Raw genomic sequence first — 21,908 nt, forward strand, 5'->3', positions numbered from 1 at the left:
CACACACACAGACACACAGACACACAGACACAGATACACACAGAAGGAGAGATAGACAGAGACACACAGAGACAGACAGACAGACAGACAGACAGACACACACACACACACACACACACACCAGTATAAAATTAATATAAGCCAGTATGCTTCCTCAAGAGCAGCCCTTCCCGAGCCAGCATCCATGATTCATATTCACACAGATTAGCTATGAGCAAAACGAAATTACCGTGTGATTGACACAGATAAGAAAGAGAAGTCTTGCCTAGGGTGACTAGGACTCTGGTAGGCAGCCTGCTGATGGCAGTGACTCTGGGCACGTGCTGCACAGGGACCGCCTGGTTCTCGGAAAACCGTACTTGCAGGACAGTGGCAAAAAGACAAGCAGTTTCCACTGTGCCAAAGGTTGTCAGCAGGGTGACCTACTTCTCTCTCATCTTCCCCCAAGGACAGCAATAAAACCTCCACTCACAAGGCAAGGATTCCAGGCTACCTGGGACTGTAATCCCGATCTCCTCTTACCGGCTGAGAATCACTGAGCGTGTGTGAAGAGAGAACACCATCCACCATCTTTCTAAAAGGACACGGTGTGGTTAATGATCGTATCTATATTAAGGTGGAAACTGGGAACAATTAGCATTCTGGACCCTACTCATAGTACAGAGTTAATCAACTGGTTGGAAAAAAAGAAAAAAAACACTTTCTTCTAAACTTCCCTGTGTTTTGCTTTCCACGTCTGTGCTTGTGAGAGCTGTGATCAGACCCAGCTGGCGGCTGGTGTGATTCACCAAAAGCGGTCAGTGGGAAACAGGGAAGCTGGGGGTAAACGGGGCCACAGAACCAAGGGGGTTTGGTTTGTCTTTTTTTTGCATGCCTGGAGTCCTGTTTAGGCTACCCAAGTGTTCGATCACTCAGCTGCAAGCCAACACCTTCGTTTGTTGTTCCTTAGCTGTCTTCTGTTGGTCTTTAGTTTTGAGACAGGGTCTCATTGTGCAGCCCTGGCTGTCCTTGAACTCAGACATCTGCTGACCTGGGCCTCCCAGAGTACTGGGACCGAAGCCATGTGCACCACACCTGGCTATCCCTTTTGTTTGTCTGCTTGCTTGCTTTGTAGCTTAGGCTGGTCTTAAACTCATAACATAAGCCCAGGTAAGCCTCAAACTGGAGCTCTTAGGCCTCGGCCTCTCAGGTATGAGGCTGAGAGGCCCACAGCACCATGCCTGGCTGGCACAGGGGAGATTTCAATGCACTGGATTTCGAATCTTCTGTCTAAACCAGTGGTTCTCAACCTTCCTAATGCTGCAACCCTTTAACCGGCATTTTATGGTTACCCCAACCATAAAATTATTTTTGTTGCCAATTTATAGCTGTAATTTTGCTATTATGAATTGTAATATAAATATATGATATGCAACCCACGAAAGGGGTTTCAACCAAGTTGAGAACCACTGGTAAACTTTGACTGCACAGCCTTGTCTATATCTTGATGTCCTCCCGAGTAAAAACATATCCCCCGCCCCCTTGATTTAAAAAAAGATTTATTTTTATTTAGTGTTTTGCTTGCATGCTGATTAATGAAAACCTACTAGGTACAGGTCCCAGCTCCCACCAAATCTATAAAGGCATCTTCAGAACATCAGCGACTGACACCAACTCTGTAACATTTCGAAGCCCGCAGCAAAGCACCAGGCACAGGGACAGCACTTGTTAATGCTAACAGAAAGTCAAAATGGCTGTGGAGCCGATCACATGACTGAGATTTGCCACTTGGGTGGGCTGTTCGTTAGGTTGACGTTCTGTTATTGATTCGTCTCCCTGGGTTCACAGCGGCGGCAGGAACTGAAGGCACTTGGTGGAGCGCTCTCTGCCGTTCCTGTTTCTGTGGCTTCTGCTAATGGTGGGACGTATCCCTACCCTTCTGTTTATTCTCGGGCTGACATTAAAAACAGCCAGAGCTTCAAATGGATCAGACAGAACCATTCACTGCCAAACCTGGCTACTTAGGTACACAGCTGTGCACCGGGGTCTGCTGGCCTCCCTTAAAGAGCAGAGAGTTTATTCTTGGACGGTGCCAGTAACCAGACAGCTGAAAACTATGTTATTACTCCTCACACACTGGCCTTGATGACACTTGGTTTGGCATCACAATGGCCAGCCGGTAAGGGGATTTAAAAGACCATGTGACACGTTGTGCTGTCATCTGACCACAATGTCCACCAGTGCCTCTTTTCTGAAAAAGCCATACGAAATTTTCTTGGGTGAGTTTGTCTGAAGCAGTTATTTCTGTTTTTTACTTAATAAAACCATCACACATTAAACTTTTAACTTGTGTTTGGCATATAATAACAAGTCTGGCAACAGGCCTTAAGTTCTGCTTCTAACCTGGGCTTCCCCTTTTGTTCCAGAATCAACTTGATTTTCACTCATTTTAACCTATGAGTTGTTTCCTGGCCTTTCCTGGGGAACAGTGGGACCGAGTTGTGTAAGACCCGATTGTACTCCGACACTGCGGACTTGGTTAAATCAGTTTTAATCTTGTCTGTGTTCTATTCCTACCTCTCATCCCCTCAAAACAATTGTTTGACTTTTTTTTTTTAATCCATTTTCAAAACACATCACTGATGGACTCTTCTTTCGGACCGGCTCCTCTTAAGGCAGGGATGTGGTGGCATCTCACTCAGCTTTGTACGTTCGTAAGAACTGACGCTCCGATGGATGAGCATAGACGGGACAACTCTGAGAGAGTCAGTGTCTTTTTGGAGAATGGAAGCCAGTTATAAAAATCTAAAGTTGTCACAAGAGGTTGAATGAGAACTGAAGATTCTTCGCTAAAATACCTCCTGTATAAAATGAAGGGCTGTATGTAAGGTGAAATGCCCTTTGTGGGGGTGACCACACAATTAATAACTTTTACTTTACAAATCATTGGCTGGCAACAGGCGTTTGTTCTTGCTGTTGTTATCAAATGCCTGTGGTTAGGAGATTTGATGTGTCTCACTTCTGATATGCTAGTATTTAATGCTGACATTCCTAGCTTCCAAAAGAATTTATGTTGCTTCTTAACAAACAGCCCCGTGTCAGTCAGGTTTCGTTACGATGACAGGCCTGAGGCAGGGTAATTTTATGGAGAGAAAAAGTGTGTTTAGGTCAAATCTGTGGAGGTTTGAAGGCACGGTGCCGGCCTTGACTTGGTGCTAGTGAGGAAGGAGTGGGTGGCATGATAACATGTACGAGGAACACATGAGAGAGCTCATGGTCAGACAAGAAGCCAGAGGCTGGGGGATGGCTAGAATAAGCCTCTATCACTGCCCTCTCGGCTCAGAATCAGAGACCCAGAAGAACCACTTTAATCCCTTCTGAAGCCAAAAACCTAAGCTCTTCTCGCAGACACCCCATTCTTAAAGGTCCCAAAATGTCTCAGGACTGCCACCAAAGATAGGTTCCCAGCACATGAACTCTTGGGGGACAGACTCAAACCACAGCCAAATTGTAGAAACTCCAAAGGAAATCTGGAGAATTATATATATATAATAATATATATATAATTATTATATATATAATATAATATATGGAGAATCTGGAGAATTATATAATATATATATTAATTATTATATATAATTATATATAATATATATATATATATATAATATATATATATCCTGTCTTGGAAGTATATCCGGGATTTATTATAGAGCAAAAAACATTAAAGCCCAGAAACAGCATGGTCTTCTATGTAAATCAGAACCTATGCACCTGTGAGGGGTCTGTATCTGTCCAGTGTGTGGGGCCCCACGCAAGCTCCCTTCTGATAAAGCTTCTTTCCTATAGGGAGCCGCTTGTGTTTTGGAGTACACTGACCTCCACTCCCAGTCAGGATGGGAACCACACTCAGAAAAAAATCTGTGGTATTCAGTGATCTGTGACAGGGAATGGCTTGTTCTCTCCCTGCTGGTAATTGCCGGAGCCAGACTGCTGGAGTGAAAATGTCCAAACACAAACAAACCAGCAGAAGCAAGCAACATCAAGAAGTGGACAGTGTTCTGAACACATGCTTCCATCCCAGGAGCCAGTAGTATGAGAGAGAGAGGGAGGGGGAGGGGGAGGGAATGAGGGAGAGGAGGAGAGGGAGAGGGGGAGAGGGAGATGGAGAGGGAGAGGGAGAGAGGAGGAGAGGGGGAGAGAGGGGAGAGAGGGGGAGAGGGAGATGTTAGAGGGGAGGGATAGGGAGAGGGAGAAGGGGAGAGAGGGAGAGGGAGAGAGGGAGAGGGGAGGGGGAGAGGGAGAAGGGGAGAGAGGGGGAAAGATGGGGAGAGGGAGAAAGGGAGAGAGGGAGGAGAGAGGGAGAGAACAATGTTATGTGTATACATACATACATGTACACACACCAGGTGAGAGCACCTGGGTGGGAAAGCCTTGGTCCTTCCACTTCACTGAGACAGGGTCTCTTGTTTTCTGACTATGTATGTCAGACCAGCTGGCCCCCAAGGTCCTGCCTCCAACTCCATCTCAGTGAGGTGCACCAGGGTTACAGAAGCCTGCCCGATACACCAAGCTTATACAGAGATCCTGGAGATTTGAACTCAGGTCCTCACACTTGTACAGCAAGTGTGCTCGCTCACTGAGCCATGTCCCCAGCCCTGCAGTCAGTTGTTCTTAATTCTGTTATTTAATGTGTCATTTCCTGAGTCTATGCTAGAAGTCAATACTAGCTACATTTAAATTGGATTTCTGCAATTCTCAATGAAAAAGAAGTTCCCACTGTAAGAATGATAATCAAAGAAAGGCTTTGGTTGATTGTAGATGAAGGAAAGGGTCCAGGAGCTAAGGGTGCGGGCATCCTCTGCAATTATAAAAAGTAAGGGAATCATTCTCCCTAAGGTTCCTGTGAATGATGCCACCTACAGACCCATGCAGAGTTCTGCCTACACGACTGGAAGGTAATACGCTGGTTGTGTTACAAGCCACCAGACTTAATAGAGAAAGAGGTGGAAAGCATCCTAGGAGCCTCCCGTGTTATCTGTGAATAACGAATTCAGGTGGGAGGTTTGTAACATTTCGATAATAAGTACATGTTATGTTATTAATTACTTTGAAATGCGCACTTACGGGTGGATTCGAACTGTCTATGTGTGAATCAAGGTACTACTACTTATCCAGGAGAGGGGGCATGGTAGATGTTTTTTCTAAATCTAACAGGAGACCATTAATATAAAAAATCCAACCTGTGCTGTTTACCATGAGGGCTCAGTCACCAAGCCATGCGTGCCACGTACCCAGGTAGAGCCTTCCCATTAGCAAGCCCTGTCCCATGGGATAGCTCTCCACTATGGTGCAGGAGACAAACACAATTCTCAAATCAATTCATGAAGCTGATTTTGGAAAGGGACCCATAGAAGCTTGGAAGAGAAGTCAGAATAGTAATTGGCCCAGAGTTAAAATTTAGTACACTTTTCAATACAAAATCAGCCAAATGCTACACTAAGGAAAAACTGCCTTGCCTTTCAATGAAAATATATCAAAGTACAGCTCCGTAGAACCAGCTGTAATTCAGGAGGGCCCTGTTCCATATCAAAAAGGCTTGCACACAGGGAGACCGGGAGGCCTGAGGTGGCTACGTTGGCCAGGTCTTTCCTGCCATTCTCCTTTCCAAGGCTTAAAACACTGTGCCAGAGAACAAGCTGGCCCAGACTGCCAGCAGACTTTCACATTCTACACTATTGACTTTCATACATCCTGCACATCAGCTACAAGCAACTGGCTCCTGAGGAAAAAAGACTTGTGCTCCCCAACTGCTCCTCCTCCAGGTGAGCTTCTCCCGCTGAGGGTAAACCATTTCACTTAGGCAAGAGAAATCAGTCTAACACACTCTGTCAGGTTTAGACTGGGAGTGGGGGGTTGGGAGTAGGGAAGGGTAGGAGCAGTCGGGAGGTGTCGCTTGGCCACATGGAGAAATGCTTCAGTCTGTCTCAAAGTGATACCAACAAGCCTGGGGCAAGAAAACACTACCAGACCATCCAGCCCACTGCTCTGCAATGCGATGGGTGTTACAGGAATATTTTTTAATCAAGATAACTGATTTATTATTTTGATTTTCTTGTTTGTCAGCCTTTTCCTACCCTTTCCCTTCTTAAATTAAGAAGACTTTATCTAGAAGGAAGCCCCCCAGGCCAGAGGTGACCTGGGTTACGGCAGGACACTGGAAGGAGGGCTGCGGGAATCAGATCATGGAGGTTGTAAATCCAATCTCTTTAAATTTTACCTTTGTCTACAAGGAATAGAACAAAGGTAAATTTAGATCCCAATTTAAGAACAGTAGGCCAGAGAGAGATAGAACCCTAGATTTTTTTTTTTCCTGTCCTGAGAGCCAAGGCTTTCTGAAGTGTCAAAAGCCATTTTAACTCTTACTGACTTGATGAGTGTTTGGGAGGCTACCAGGGGAGGTTACATTTACAGTAAGAGACCAGAGACTCTAGGAACACACTGCTTAAAGCAGTGGTTCTCAACCTTCCTAAGGCTGGGACCATTTAACACAGTTCCTCATGATGTGGCGACCCTCCCAACCATAAAACTATTATTGTTGCTACTTCATAAATTATAATTTTGCTACTGTTAGGAATCATAACAAATATCTGGTATTTCTAATGTGCTTAGGCGGCTACGGTAAAAGGGTCAAATGACGCCCCACCCCCCAAGGGGTCAGGACCCACAGGTTAAGAACCACTGGCTTTGGTTTTGGTTGCTTTTACAGTATCTACCTGAGTTCCTTCAATTTCCTATACTCTAGTGAGGGTCCAGCACTCCTTCTCCATGAAAAATTAAGATAAATGTTTTCATGACAATATAAGCCTGGCCAGTTGCATGCGTGACCATGTAACAGACATGAAGACAGTTTGATTAGTACTGCAAAACTACAAAGCTTTTATCAAATATAACCAGACTTCACAATGGTGCCACACAGGGACGGCCACTATCATCAGCTTGCTCCACAGGAGGCCAAGGTTATGAACCATCACCCCTCCTTTCTCAGAACCATCCCTGCCCCTTCTGTGCAACAGGTGCCACCGTCACTTACCCACACACAGGATGTTGAAACAGAATCCTTGAGAAGTGGATTTGTTGACCAGCTGGTCAGGGAGACTGTCAAATCCAACATGGCCAGAAAGTGATAAGTTTCGCAGTTCTTCATTCTGGAATTTAAGAGGAAAAATGCTTGAGGAGTCATGAACTACATCACTAGTCATTATTTCCAAGGTCCTGTGACACACAGAGATGTCCTGATGTCTAAGCCTTCCCTGGCTTCTTCACTACCAACCCCAGAACCACTCCTCCTCCTCTTCCTCCTCTTCCTCCTCTTCTTCCTCCTCCTCCTCCTCTTCCTCCAGTTCCCCTCCAAAAGCAGACTACCTCCACAGAGACCTCATTCCTTGCATCAAGTGTACAGTTCCAGGAAATAGGAGCTTAGCAGCAACTGGTTCAAATATGCATTAGGTGACGTATAAAAAAATTAATAAATTAAAAATGTAATAGCCTCCATCATTCAAGAAAAACATTCCAATATTTTCTAGACATGCAAACAAACATTGTTTTAAAAAAATTAATAAACTAAAAATGTAATAGCTTCCATCATTCAAGAAAAACATTCCACTTATTTTCTAGACATGCAAACAAACATTCTTGCAGAAACACAACCAGGGCTGTGAGGTGCTCACAGTACAGGACACAGAAGGCTACAATTAAGGAACATTGTTATAACCAACGCAAGGCAACGTATTTAAAACTTCTCAATGCCCAAAGCAGGTCCATCCCTTCATTTACTGTCCAGCCTTAGTGGCACTTCTTCACCAAGGCTCTGCACACACAGGACCTCCTCAGGGTAAACTGGTGGAGACTGGGGGTGGGGGGTAGGGGCATTGGAGTTGAGAGACCCATCTGTCTTAGATGACAGTGCTGACCATTAACACAACTTTGAGCACATCTCATAAGCAATAGAGATCAACAGTGAAGCTTTTCCTTCCTGAGAGACAGAAGTCACCTGTGGTCAATCAATTACAGTATCTAGTTATGCATTTACAGGTCAGGAAGTCAAACATGCAAAGCCTTCTGGGAGACAAGATTGCTGATACTCCGGCTCTGGCTGTCACCAGCAGACCTGGTATTCTAATATTGAATGTGGACGAAGAAACAAACCTTGTTGTCTCTGTGCGTGTGTGCATGCATGCATGTGCATGTTCATATGCATGCGTGTGTGGGTGTGTGTAATGTTTGTTTCAAGGATGTACATTCATGTGTATTCGAATGTGTGTGGAAGGCCTGGGGTCTGTTTTGATTGGCTTCCTCAATTATTCTTCCACATCACTTTTCGAGATGGGGTTCCTCACTAAATCTGGAGCGATAATTGGCTGGGCTGTCTGGCAATTGAACCTCAGGGATCCAGCTGTCTCTGTCCCCAACGCTACTGTTAACCAGCCCTCAGCACCACAGCTGGATTTTTTACATCAGTGCTGAGGGCTGAACTCAGGCCCTCATGTTTGTGCAGCAGGCCCTTTACCAAGTAAGCCATTCCCCAGCCTCATAGCCTTCTGGCTTGTTTGCTTGTAGTTTTTAAGTAAGAAAAATGAAAAGGCTGTGCACAATAACTTAGCCAATGGTTTTAAAAGGGTTTTTTTTTTAATTCTCCTATTTTTGTATTGTGGGGTTATGAGTATGACTTAATAACCAAAGCTGGCTCCATTCTCAAATTCCTAGGGTTACTACATGGGCACAGACATGTGGCTCCGCAAACACCCGGATTGACAGATTTTACTGGGTTTGTGAATGCTAGGCTACATACCAGCTCTAAAATTCTGATTTTATGAAATAAAGCAAAGACTCAACCCCTTGCCTGTGTGGTGGCAGCTGCAGGTTTGAAGTCAATGGGACAGAGAACAGATGTCCATTCTATGAATAGTTTCCTTGAAACCTGCCAACAGTAAATACAAGACTAGAGAGCGAGCACTTAGCCTTGAGTGGAACAACATGGGCCACAGCTTCCCTCACACACAGGCCTCACACACAGGCCCAGTGGGCAGCTGTCCTGGAGGATGAGGGAGCCTTCCATTCCAATAGTGCCGGACTTCCAGCCCCAGAACCACGCCTGCCCCTTCCCTTTCGGATACCTCAAAAGTTCAGACCATAGGTATTTTTAGGGTGTTTACCACATCCGCCGAGTCGTGGGGGAGGAGCATGTGAAGCCAGCCCAGGAGTATATTTAGAAATGTTTCCATAGCAGCTGTGTGGTGGCTATTGGGCACTAGGCTTACGCTTAGAGCAGCCGTCATGCCAGCCTTCACTTCTGTCACTCACGTGAATGGTCACACAGCAGAGAAAAGGCTGGGAAAGACCCAAGCCTATGCTCCTCCTATTACCAATCACGATTTTAGCTTTCAGGGAAGAGGCAGGGACTAATGCTATAGATTCTGGCTTGCTGGATTTCCAAATACCCAACATCCACCCATAAACCAGTCCCAGGAAGGCATCGGTTAGTAATTATAGCTCTCATCCCAGAGCCCAAAGCTCGGCATCTCATATTCTCACCGTTACTCAAAACACAAGAAGCCACCCACACACCCACCGGGTATTTTTAAACCCATTGAAAGCCACACACAAAATGTCAGGCCATAAAACATTTTGGTCTTACATTTTTGAAGTTTAATGCTGTGTTCTTTGTCCTTAGATTATCTTACGGAATATCTAAGATTTTTAAATGTACCTTTGAATTTTATAATTTAAGCCAAATTCTTCCCGGTGTTACGAAAGAACAGCAGCTATCACTGTATGGTGGTCAAAGAGGAAACAGGAAGTTCTTCACCCAGCTTAAGAACTGGAAGGAGGGGGGTTGGGGATTTAGCTCAGTGGTAGAGTGCTTGCCTAGCAAGTGCAAGGCCCTGGGTTCTGTTCCCAGCTCCGGGGGGAAAAAAAAAAAAAGAACTGGAAGGAGGGGCTGGAGAGATGGCTCAGCGGTTAAGAGCACTGACTGCTCTTCCAGAGGTCCTGAGTTCAATTCCCAGCAACCACATGGTGGCTCACAACCATCTGTAATGGGATCCGATGCCCTCTTCTGGTGTGTCTGAAGATAGCAAGACAGCTGCAGTGTACTTGTATACATAAAATAAATAAATTAATTAATTAAAAAAAACTGGAAGGAGCAGAGGGACTAAAGGACTAGCTGAGAAGCTCACCTGGTGACTTCTACAACAACGGAAATAAACTCCCTCTCCTCACCCTTCCCGACACTGGCCTTTTAATCCACTCTCTAAGAAATGCATGGCCTAGAGGGCCACATTTCAAAGAGCCTCCTTTCTTCCCATCATCAACACAACCACTCATCTGGAAATGGCTTCCAATTTCATCCACATTACTCAGTCGGTAGCCTGACTTCTGGTACTTCTCTTCCATTTCCCTATCTGTACTGCAAAGTGATATGACTCTGACATCCTGCCATCTCGTTCCTAACTTATACTTCCCAGAGTTTCCTGTTTCTATTAGTGGGATTTCCCTGCCATGGAGACCTCTACTCCCACTCTCAATTCTCAAGTCTTACTGATGTGATTCACTTCCTAACTCACGGCCCCACCTCCTGGGCCTTGATTCTACCTGTTCTTCTCTACCCTGATGCTAGAGGAGTCTCAGGACCCAGTGGTTCCCTCCAAAGTCCCTACTATCTCAAGGCTGTCCGAATCCCCATTCTTCCTGGATCTTCTACTTCTCACCCAGAAGCACTTGACACCTTCAGAGCCTGAGACAAGCCTAGGAACTGTCCTGCTAGATAACAGTGATTCCCATTTCCTGTGATCTGCAAGGGCCTTGTATCCAATGGCTATAGCTTGTATCCAATGCCTCCACTGTATCCAATGTCTATACCTTAGGGACTCCACTGTATCCAATGGCTATACCTTAGGGACTCCACTGTATCCAATGGCTATAGCTTGTATCCAATGCCTCCACTGTATCCAATGGCTATACCTTAGGGACTCCACTGAAACATTACTATCAATTTTATCTTTATTATGAAATCTCGGGGAATGCGGAATAAACATCCCCCTTTCCAATAAAAAGAAATTGCTGACACTCTCTGACCATCATGACTAATAGATCATGGCATCTAAAGTTCTGGAAGTGCCCTCAACAGAAGCAAGCTGATGCTATTTTCTTAACAACTGCATAAAGTAGCTGTCTGTGATCACCCAAGTTCAACTTATAAACGAGGAAACGGAGGCACAGAAAAGTTAGTCATTTACCTAGGGTTGCATAGCTACTGCAGCTGAGAGGGCAGAGATTTGAAGACAAGGAGTCAGCATCTAGAGCCAGAGACCATGTACTTAGCCTAGGCTAATGTGGGATGATCTATGCTGCTTCCAGGTCCTGGACACAGTAACACTTCAGCTACTAGAGACTTCCAGTATGCTGAAAGAAAGAAAGAAAGAAAGAAAGAAAGAAAGAAAGAAAGAAAGAAAGAAAGAAAGAGGGAGGGAGGGAGAGAAGGAAGGAAGGAAGGAAGGAAGAAAGGAAGGAAGAAAGAAAGGAAGACAGACAGACAGACAGCCTCCCTCAAGGGCAGAAACTGAGGCTCAGAATGGGCAATGTGCTCCTGGTATATCTTCACTGCCCTGGCAATGCCAACACACTCTTATTTCTGCAGTCATGGCACATGAAGGGTATAATAGAAGACTTGGTTTTAACCATTTTGGAAACAAAAGTAGCAACACGAAGCTACTAAGTAAGTGACCAGAAGACCTTAATTGTGTAATGTTCCCCCTTTTTAATCTGTCTGCTGAAGGCTTCTTACTGAACCAATCCCACAGCCCACTGCATCTCGACTGGACCTGTGACTGAACTTGAACTGTACAAAACAGCCAGTTTTAATTGGACTGTTTCATTTTTCTCTTCTCAGAACATGTCTTCTTGGGGATAATTGCTTGTTCCCCTAAAAAGGCTACTAAAATCACTAAAGTAGAAGTGTGTTGATTCTGTTATTCATTGGTAAACATTGTTTTCTACCCTAAGAAGTTTTACAACATAGTCGTGAAGACAGGTCCTACTAACTGTACTATTGAGGATATAAGTGATAAACACCATCTTAACAGAGGGACATGGGAAAGGGGAAGTAGCTTTTGACTGTTGAAATTCAGGGTACCACTGGAGTTCCCCGAGATATATTAGTGAAGCAAGGGTACAGATTGCAGGGGTATTTCTAGTTAAAAGGTACCCGTGTCTAAGAGGTCTCTTGGCAATGAATGTATACCCTGAAGTTCATAATCTGAAAGGATTTAAAAGAAGCCAAGCTGACTTCATTATTGAGACCATTATAAGACAGCTTATATAAGAATGCGTGTCAACACCTAGTTCTAAATGCCCCTCTAAACTGTGCTCCACAGGTCAACGTCGTACTTAAGCAGAGTAGGAGAACAGAAAACCCAGAGCAGACAGACCTGGGTTTGAATCCCCACTTTGTTTCCTACTTGCTTTCGGTCTTTGTTCCATCACCAATAAAAAACTCGGCATTTGGCAGGGTTGCAGTTAATGGTCCTTAGGAAACATGAGTTTCCTTTCCCCCAGTGAGGCGAGAGGAAGGGACAGCTCCGATTCTAAAATCTGAAATGAATTAGTTCCGTGACTGCAGCGAGACACGGAAGGCAGGGGAAACTGATCCGTAACACTCTCGGACAAAACAATAAATTAAAACCGCCCTGAGAAGGGCAGAGTAAGCGAACGGAAGGTAGGAGAACGCCTGAGGGCTCCGGCATGGAAAACAATCCACCTTCATACAGCAGGCTCAGTTACAGAGCTGAAAGAACACAGAGAATGCATTCCTGTTTGCAGAATCAACTTTTCACAGCATCAGCAGCCTCCAAGGCTGGAAACCATTCTGCATTCCCCACCCTCACTCTGGCTTCTATTTTAATCCATGCCAGACTCTCGAAATTAACGAGCTTGATGCACCCAGATGGGCTCTATTCTCCACAGTCCAAGTGATACCCACTTATTTTGCTTTAAAAACCAAACTGTTCAGCATCAGGTGTGGTTAGTAAAATAGCCTATACCCTCTGATCCTTATCAGGGGGGGCGGAAGCAAGAGAGCACATCGCCATGGCAACGTTTCGTTATCATGAAAACAGATTAAAACTGTGAAAGCAAGATAATTTTTACCTTTAAGGTCAAGAAGGGCTTCCTCATCTCACATATATATTTTTTTTAATTTGACATATGATTTATGTGTGCAGATAAGTGTTGGAGATTTTGTGTTCAAGATGCAGTTACTACATTCGTGTCATAGCCTCGGCATGTGCACAGTAAATCATAGTGATCCAAGATACTTAATCCGGAGGCTTAATCTTTTTCATCTGTAAAGTGATGTGATTTAGCCAAAGACCCCTCTAAGTAAAGTCTCTGGTCCATTCGCCAATTCTAAGTTTTCTTTTGTCTGGAAATCAGAGATGCCTAAGTCCACAGCTGTCACTTGCTTAAGGAATGGCAACATGGGAGATACTCCAGTTAAACAGCTCTGATTGCCGATCAAGACAACTTCTTTACAAGATGTGTCAGTTGGAGAGTTTGAGTCAGCCTCAGAACTACGGCCAGTAGTGATTGTGTTTGTGTGTGAGCATGCACATGCGCACAAGCTTAACTTTTCATTTCTACTTATCCCACAATAATCACTTAGTCAGAATTAGACCTCAGGCATGATGGAGGGAGAGGGAAGAAGGATAAGAAGAGAGAGAAAGGGGAAGGAGGAGGAGGAAGAGGAGGAAGAAGATGAAGGAGAAGGGAGGGAGAAGCAGGGACGAAGGGGAAAGAATGTTCCCACCTCCTTCACAATTGTCCTGCTGCAATTGTCCCTTCTTCTTTTTTTTTTTTTTTTTTTTTTTTTTGGTTCTTTTTTTTCCGGAGCTGGGGACCGAACCCAGGGCCTTGCGCTTCCTAGGTAAGCGCTCTACCACTGAGCTAAATCCCCAGCCCCGCAATTGTCCCTTCTAACGTTTCCTGTGTCTTCGGTCTTTCACAAAAGTTTTGAAAAGGACCCCAGTTGCTCTTGTGTGAGTCAGTTATTTGTTGTCAGGGGTCAAAGTGAACCTTTACTAAGGTTTTTATTCACCCTGTGGAATGACATGTGCTAGCCACCATGCTAAACACTAAGCGAAGAGTCCAAAGCGCTCCCATCCCATGGAATGTGTCAGGCAAGAGAAGCCGGCTGAACAGCCACAAAGGTACAACACACTAAGTCCTACTGTGTGTGCACAGCCCTTGCTAAGAGCCACCGTCCTGCTGGTGAGAAAACAGCACCTGGAACTGTGGAGCAGTGGTGGGGAACCCTGAGTCAGTCAAAAAGCTGAAAATAACCGATGCTTTGCAACTTTGTAACTCATGTAATTAGACTTCAAGTAAACTCGCCATATGCAGAACCATGCACAAGTACCCAAGTATTTCTGAATACTCATCAAGCCGTTAACTCTATGGTGGTATGATGGATGAGGCACAGAGGGAGCCACAGGACAGCATGAATGGAAAGACACACCCCTTTGCTGTCTCTCCTTACCCCCACCCCCACCCCGGGAAGCCACTCCTGTTGGGAAGAGGAGGGGCGCTTTTCATTTTAGGGAGTTTCTGTTGGGACTCCCTGTTACAGGAGGACCCAGACCACCCCGCTGAAGAGAAAATGCAGATTCTCATGCAAAATCTGACAAAGCCACCGCTCAATACCTGAAGAAATCCTGACCTCACAAACTATCCCCCAAGAGCTGAGTTTCCCCCAAGTTTTCTAATTGATCATTTCTGTAAACACAAACCCTTCCCAACTATAATCTAGAGAGAAGTGAATTGGTCTCCCACTCTCTTTAAAAGGTAAGATGGGTGTGAAGATGGGAACTGCCCTCAGTTCCCAAAAGAAAGGGAAAGCAAAAGAATGCAAATTATGGACCCAAACCACAACTATGAAGCCCACAAGGAATCCTTTCAGGATGAGGCATTACTGGGGCGACTTTCAAACTATGAAATGTCTCAAGCATTTCATTACCAGTGAGGGTCACATTCTTTAAGGATGATCTGGACAACATTTGCAAGTCTGCTTGTCATCTATACCATGAAATCCAAAGGCCGGAGCCAAGAAAATCCTCAGGGGAAACTGTTCCTCACACACAGCAGAAGGGAGCCAGAGAGAAGAGGGGAATTTGGGAAGAAAATTATGTTGGGTTCTCTTCCTAGCCAGCTAGAGCTGGGACTGAGAAAGGGGGTGTCCAGGGCCAGCTCCCCGGTCACAGAGCAGGTGGATCAGCAGTAAATAGCTTCAGGGGCACCCTAGAAAGCTCCGACCAATAGCCCCAATTCCAAGTGCTGCTTCTAAACAACTTTTTCCTTTAAAGGAGTTCCAGGAAAGGAACTAATTATGTTTTTCTAGATCTTAGGGGTAAGAGGGAATGCATCTGATAAAATCTGCACAGAGCTATAGGTCTTTGGACCCATTTAAATTTTCTCCTATGCTATAGGTCTTGTAGAGAAAAACAGAGTCCACATCCGGACCCTTTCAAAACTCCCCCTATGACCCTTTCAAAACTCCCCCTATGCTCTGAATTGGTCAGTGGGGGCTTCTTGAGTGCTCTCTCTGTTAGCATTTCCCCTCTGTGGCCAGCTGTAACAGCTCCAGCATTACTGCCTCACCTTACCTTGCTTTTTGCCACACTCTTCCTATCTCGCTTGCTCTCCCGCCCATATCAATGCCCATCTACCATCTAGCTCCTATTTCTATGCCTGGAAAACAAAGCATTTGCAGGCGTCGCCTTTCCCAAACCCTCTCCAACTAGAGCACACCGCAGCCTGCCTCTAGTGCAGCAGCTCTCAGGTAAGAACATGGGTACAACTGGTTTCCTTCCACAGCGTGGGGCCAGGAAAACCGGAGGCAGCGCTTTGGGAGAACCAACGCCCTGGGCTGTGGCTCACCCTTCCCCACCACACACAGACTAGTTAGGAGGTCAGACTAGATGCTGGTTAATATGAGGGCCCGAGAACACCACACTTGCCTTCAGCTCGTTCTGTCTTCTGTACAGCCTACCTTCAGACAAAAAGGTGAATGTTGTCACTTTTCCTTCCTAAGGCACAGCTGCTTTGGCTGAGACTAGATAGCATTCTGTCTTCTTCATTTCATCCAAAGCTAGATTTTTCCGATGCCAATTAGAACAGACGCTGAACTGTACTGAACCCCACCTGTGGCTCCCCCACCCCCCAGATGCGAGATGGGGAAGCATTAATAAAATAGCCCGTGGGTGATTGACCGCCAAGTGTGATGACCCCCCAAAAAAAACGGACAAATGGGAGCACAATTTTCCTTACAAACATCATGCTTTTCAAAAAGTCTGTTTAAACTCGAGAGGCCCAAGCTAAACTGGAAGCCAAGAATTAACAACAACAAAAAGGCCATTTCTCACATTTCAGAGACCACAGCCTTTCCGCTGGAGTCTGGGTGACTAACGCCCGCAGAAGCCTCACAAATCCTCAAAGTGCTGACCAGAGCAAAGTCCCGTGTTCAGGATGACAGGGTCCATGTGTGCATTCCAGGAACGCTTACACATTTTACAGCGCTGGGAGGAAGAACGGTCTGAGGGAAGCGGTGAGACAAACAGGCTCGAAGTGTCACAATGGGCTTAGGAGCAGATGCTACAGCTGTCCCAACCCCCATCAGTCACCTGGGAAAGCTAATACCCAAAACACAGACGCATGACATCATTTCAGACCCCTCAGGCTTTCCGGTGGGATCCCAAACTACCCAGCTCTATTTAAGACTTACCAGGTCTCCACCACACAATCGCTATATAACCTCTCACAGGGATCACGTTGTACCTTCCTTATGACAGACTTAGAAAGAGTTTTCTAAAAACGTGGGTGAGTTCACCATCAAGAGAGCTGAGAGTCTTCCCCTCAAATGTTTATACACATTCTATTCTCCACGTTCATGAATCCATTCCCCAGCACTTCCTGTTTCAAAACACTGTGGCGTAGTTCATATATTTTTATTCACTGAATTTCTTAATCAGCAAATAATAAAGCATGGATGGGCTACTTCCTTCCCTGTGCCACCATTTCTATCACCGGATGTAAATTAGCACTTCCTTTTTCAAAGATAACATTTATTTCTGTCCCTTTCTGAAAAGGCACAGAGGGGTTGTGGAGGAGGGCTATGGCTACAGTAATGAACATAGACTGTCAGGCTCTCCGAGACAGGAGAAAGCAAGGGAAGCCAACTCTAAAACAGTTTCAGGGTGAGCTGGGGAGGTACCAGGGTTGGTCTTCAGTCACAACCTAGCCACTTTCCCCTCCCAAGCAATTCAGTTCCTTAAGCGAAGCTGACCTAGTTAGTCATCTCTGATATACTCATAATACCTGAAAACCAAAGGACTATACCCAAAATACCTCAGGGTATAACAACTATGCTCTTAAGAAATAAACACACTGATGTGTGGTGGACAAGAGTGATAAAATAAAGCTTACAAAGAAAAAAAAAGAAATAAACACACAAATGAACATCTGATCTTATTCTACAAAGAGCGCACAATGGTTACCGTCCCACTTCACACGCTCTTGGTAAGAGTTCCCACGGTGTCTGAGCCTCCTCAGCTCTGGGTGGGACACTACCAGGATAGAACAGAGGCTGCCCACATAAATTTTGGGATGTGTATTCGTTCTTATAACCACATAACACATTATCAGAAACCTAGAAGCTTGGAACACACTCACTCAGTTTCATAGGTCATGACTCGAGGGTCACGCAGCTGGAGTCTCTGCTCAGGAGAATGCAGGTTGGCACCACACACTGACTGAGCTAAGGTGAGCCCAGAGGTTCATGACTGAGCTAAGGTGAGCCCAGAGGTTCATGACTGAACTAAGGTGAGCCCAGAGGTTCATGACTGAGCTAAGGTGAGCCCAGAGGTTCCAGGGCAAAGTCGGTTGCTGAAAGATTCAGTTCCTTGAGGCTGTGAGACTAAAGACTGTCTCTCCTTGCTGACTCCCAGAGGATAACCTTAGCTCCAAAGGTCATGACAGTTCCAGCCATGAATTTACCCACCCATTTCAGAGCCAGCAATGGAGAGTCTCCTGGAGTGCCTGTCTCATTTGAGGCACCCCTTCATCCGGAAAAGTCCAGTCCCTTAGAAAGAACAGCCTGACCGCATCAAGTCCATCCAGGATAATTCTCGTTTACTGAACTGCTTCACAACTTAACCTGCTCCCGGGAATCAAAGACCCACAGTGGTGTCCTGGGAGATAAATCAGGAGTGTGTATACCAGGCAGCTGGGGTTGTGGGCCACCACAGGGTTCTGTCAACCTGAGAATGCACCGGGATTGGGTATAATCAAGAATATTATTCCCTCAACTCAGAAAAGAATACAACTAGGTTTCTGAGGAGAGGGACAGAAATTAGTAATGGTGCAGCAAACGAGATCGATTGCCCCAGGTCAGCATGGTGTCCCCCTCTTCTTTATACTGAATGTGGCAGTCCCACATGGCCAGTGACTGCCTATCTGGAGTTTGTCTGCTTGTGGAAGAATCCAGTACAAGAGAACTTTGCAAATATATAGGGGCTGGTTATATGACAGGAACCCCAGTGACTGAATGAATACTCAGAAGACAAGTCAGTGAGATAAAAGGATGACTTCCAAGGGTTTCATGATGAAACATAGTACCAAGGTTAGGTGACAAGCTCACACAGCCACGGCCTCCCTTAAAGGAGTAATCAGAGTCACAAAGAAAAAGAACAGTTGCAGAAAATGCCTGGCAATTAGAGGAGAGGCAGGTGCTGAATCTAACCAGGAAGGCAGCAAGAAAAGAAGGAACTCTAAAGGCACAGGAAGGATGAACAGGAAAAGGAGAACCATTGTAAGTTGAATCCTGTGACAAGAGAGCAGCTTCACAGCTAAGCCTGCTAAACGCTTCTTGGAACAAAGCATCATGAAGACACACCTGGGCAATGGACCTTTATACACCCCGCCTGGGCCGCATGCTCCAGAGTTTGTTTCATAGAGGGATCCAGTGAGCAGGCCTATTGGGAGCTTCTTCTGTCTTCTCCTAACCAGTGAGCTGTGAACTTATCTTCCCATCCCTCCAGCAGAACAAGGACTCCTGGGTATAGAATTGTCTTCTGTCCAAGGCTCTAGCCCACATTACCAGGCTGGGCAGCCATCCAAATGGTTTGCTGTTCGATGCAAACTTTCTGGGGAAGCACAGCTTGCAGAGAGCCTGACAGTTATAGCTTCAACCCTGTCCTTCTAGACCTGCTGAAGGGTTCCATTTCTTCCCCAGTCTGCTTTTCAAAAAAAAGACACTACGGACTCAATGTTCTCAGTCGCAGAAGGGGCCACTTTCTACCTTGCCACACTAACTGCACATCTCACAAGCATCCGCCTAGCTGGGAAAGCAAGCTGCCTATAGGGTTTTTCTCACCTATATGTCTCAGGGAGGGCAGATCTAAGTCGCTGCATTGCATTTCCAAACCATTTCCAAAGCGTCCTTTCGCCGCCGGCTGATCTGAAATGCTGGCTTTCTTGTCCTGATTAGCTAAGGGAAAATGAGCCTTCTTTTCCCAGGCTGCCTGCTTGCATCGAAAGAATGTTCCCACAGTCCCCTCCACCCCCTATTGTTGCCTAGACTTAAAGAGGCATTTTATTTATTTATTTTTAATTATTATCAGGTTCGCGTGCCTGAATAACACACAGAGGATCCAAACAGAACACTGGGAAAATTCTACAGACAATAACTCTATAAAAACGCCCATCGGCTCTTGACATCAAGGGTTCCAACTTCAAGCAGGTTAGTACACAAAGCACTAAGCCTTGGGCCAGCAACCCAAGAGCTCACTCACCAGAAGGCATCCAGTTTCCCTGTGACTCTCAGATTAATTGATTACAAGTTAGGGGAATCTACCACTCCGACTACTTCTGGCGGACTCTGATAACACGATTACAGGGAAGGATCACACTGAAATCAAAACCCAAAAGATAGAGCTCAGCAGGTGGCCGTTGCTGTACTTTATACATTCTGATGGACAGAAACTAAAAGTTAGCCAAGACCCAAGGTGAACAAAAGACCAGAATTAGCATAAGGCTTGGGCGCCAGTCCAAGTAGCTGCCATTAAACACTCCCAATGCCAAGTGGCTTATCAGAATAACTATTATCCAAGTAGAAAAGATGAAAGGCAATTAACACTGGTAAAAGTAACTCCCGTGGCCATCTGACTTTTGAGAAAAGCCCAAGCCTCAAATCCCTGTCTACAGGGACGGGGTCAAACTGCCTATCTTCCTGAAATCGGGGCCCCACAGTTAAAAAACCCCTCTGCCACAATTATACCTAAGGCACACACATTTACGACCAGGAACAGGGTTAGCACCACAAGGCAGCTGCAACCACAAGGTAAGGAAATGAGGCTTGGCGGCTCCTTCCAGCCTCCTCCTCCCTCCAGCTTCCTACCCGCTCGAACCATATACTAATTCATGAGTCACCGCTAAGACATAGTCACGGACACCTGAAGATTACAGTAAAACCAGATGTATTCAGACAGAGAACCTGGTGACTCCCCAGTCACCATGAAGGGTAGGGCATGTTGCCCTGTGTTCATCCACCAGTCTGGTACCAGCGTGGAGAAACACAGGGGATCCGTTCAGAGCTGAAAGAACTGCATGGTGGACACCAGAACACTCAGAAAAGAACACAGGCGTTCCTCCATTCCTTAAAAAGAATTCTTCTTTTCACTATCATGAGCGTTTGCCCGTGTACATATGTGTTTGCATCTTGTGTGTGTCTGGTTCTCGTTGGCTCCCCTGGAAATGGAGTTACAAATCATCGTGAGCTGCCATGTGGGTGGTGGGAACCGAACCCAAGTTTTCTCTAAGAGCAACCAGTGCTCTTAACAGTTGAGCCATCTTTCTGGCCCCGAGTACTACCACCTTTTTTTTTTTTTAAACCACCCAAAAGAAACAAAAAGAGAAGGTCCAACACTTCCCTTGAACAAGCCACAGAAAGCCATAGACCGTTGTCCACTGAACCGAAACTTACACTCGCTAGCAGAGGCAAACAGGATCCCCGAGGCTGCATACCATCCACCCCTCAGGGTGTCCGCAGATCCTCCTACCAAGGACAAGGGCCAAGGAATAGTAACAGCTATGGGCAGATCCACGCTTAAGAAACTCCCACTCCATTCCCCATGAAGAGGATGGTTTGAGCCCCTTTTCACAGATGGGGAAACCAAACTCACTTAAATGGCAAAGCCAGAGCTTAAACCAGTTTTGCCAGATTCCAGACCTATCTCCACTCACGCCTTACACTGAACAATTAAAATCAGATCTTCTCAAAGGATACCCGCTTCTGCGCCACCCCCCATGACACCTCCTGTGCATCCTAAGCCATACACCAGAGTCTTCAGTGAGCGTCTCCCACTTCCTTCTATTTTACAGATGCCCGCCATATCTGACCATTCATCACATCTTACAACTACGTTTCCATACTTGTCGGGGTCCCAGAAGAGTGTTTCTTGGTTTTTATTGGTTTGTTTCGAAACAGAGTTTCTCTGTGGAGCCCTGCCTGTCCTGAAACTCAACTCTGTAGACCATGCTGGCTTTGAACTCACAGAGAACCACCTGCCTCTGCCTCCAGAGTGCTGGGATTAAAGAAGGAGTGTGCCCGGATATAGATCTCTCCTGAGAGACACATCCAGAGCATGTCCAATACAGAGGTCAATGCTAGCAGCAAACCACCGAACTGAGAACAGGACCCCCTTGAGGGGAATTAGAGGAAGGATTAAAAGAGCTGAAGGAGCTTGCAACCCCATAAGAACAACCATGCCAACCAACCAGAGCTTCCAGGGACTAAACCACTGCTGAAAGACTATACACAG

At 45.7% G+C, this 21,908-nt stretch overlaps 1 protein-coding gene across 13 annotated transcripts in view; it reads right to left on the minus strand.

Annotated features, from left to right (window-relative positions):
* Septin11 (septin 11) overlaps positions 1 to 21,908 on the minus strand; it is a 155,463-nt gene that overhangs the window by 101,031 nt on the left and 32,524 nt on the right. For all 13 annotated transcript variants that reach the window (XR_005492931.2, XR_005492933.2, XR_005492932.2 and 10 more), the window contains exon 2: positions 7,073 to 7,187. Coding sequence is in view for 10 of the 13 variants with exons in the window: in XM_039091849.2 (XP_038947777.1) it covers positions 7,073 to 7,187 (115 nt within the window). In the remaining 3 variants the exon portion in view is untranslated. The remainder of the gene's footprint in view (positions 1 to 7,072; positions 7,188 to 21,908) is intronic.

The sequence above is a fragment of the Rattus norvegicus genome, chromosome 14 (assembly GCF_036323735.1).
Source record: "Rattus norvegicus strain BN/NHsdMcwi chromosome 14, GRCr8, whole genome shotgun sequence".
In the NCBI taxonomy this organism is placed as follows: Eukaryota; Metazoa; Chordata; class Mammalia; order Rodentia; family Muridae; genus Rattus; species Rattus norvegicus.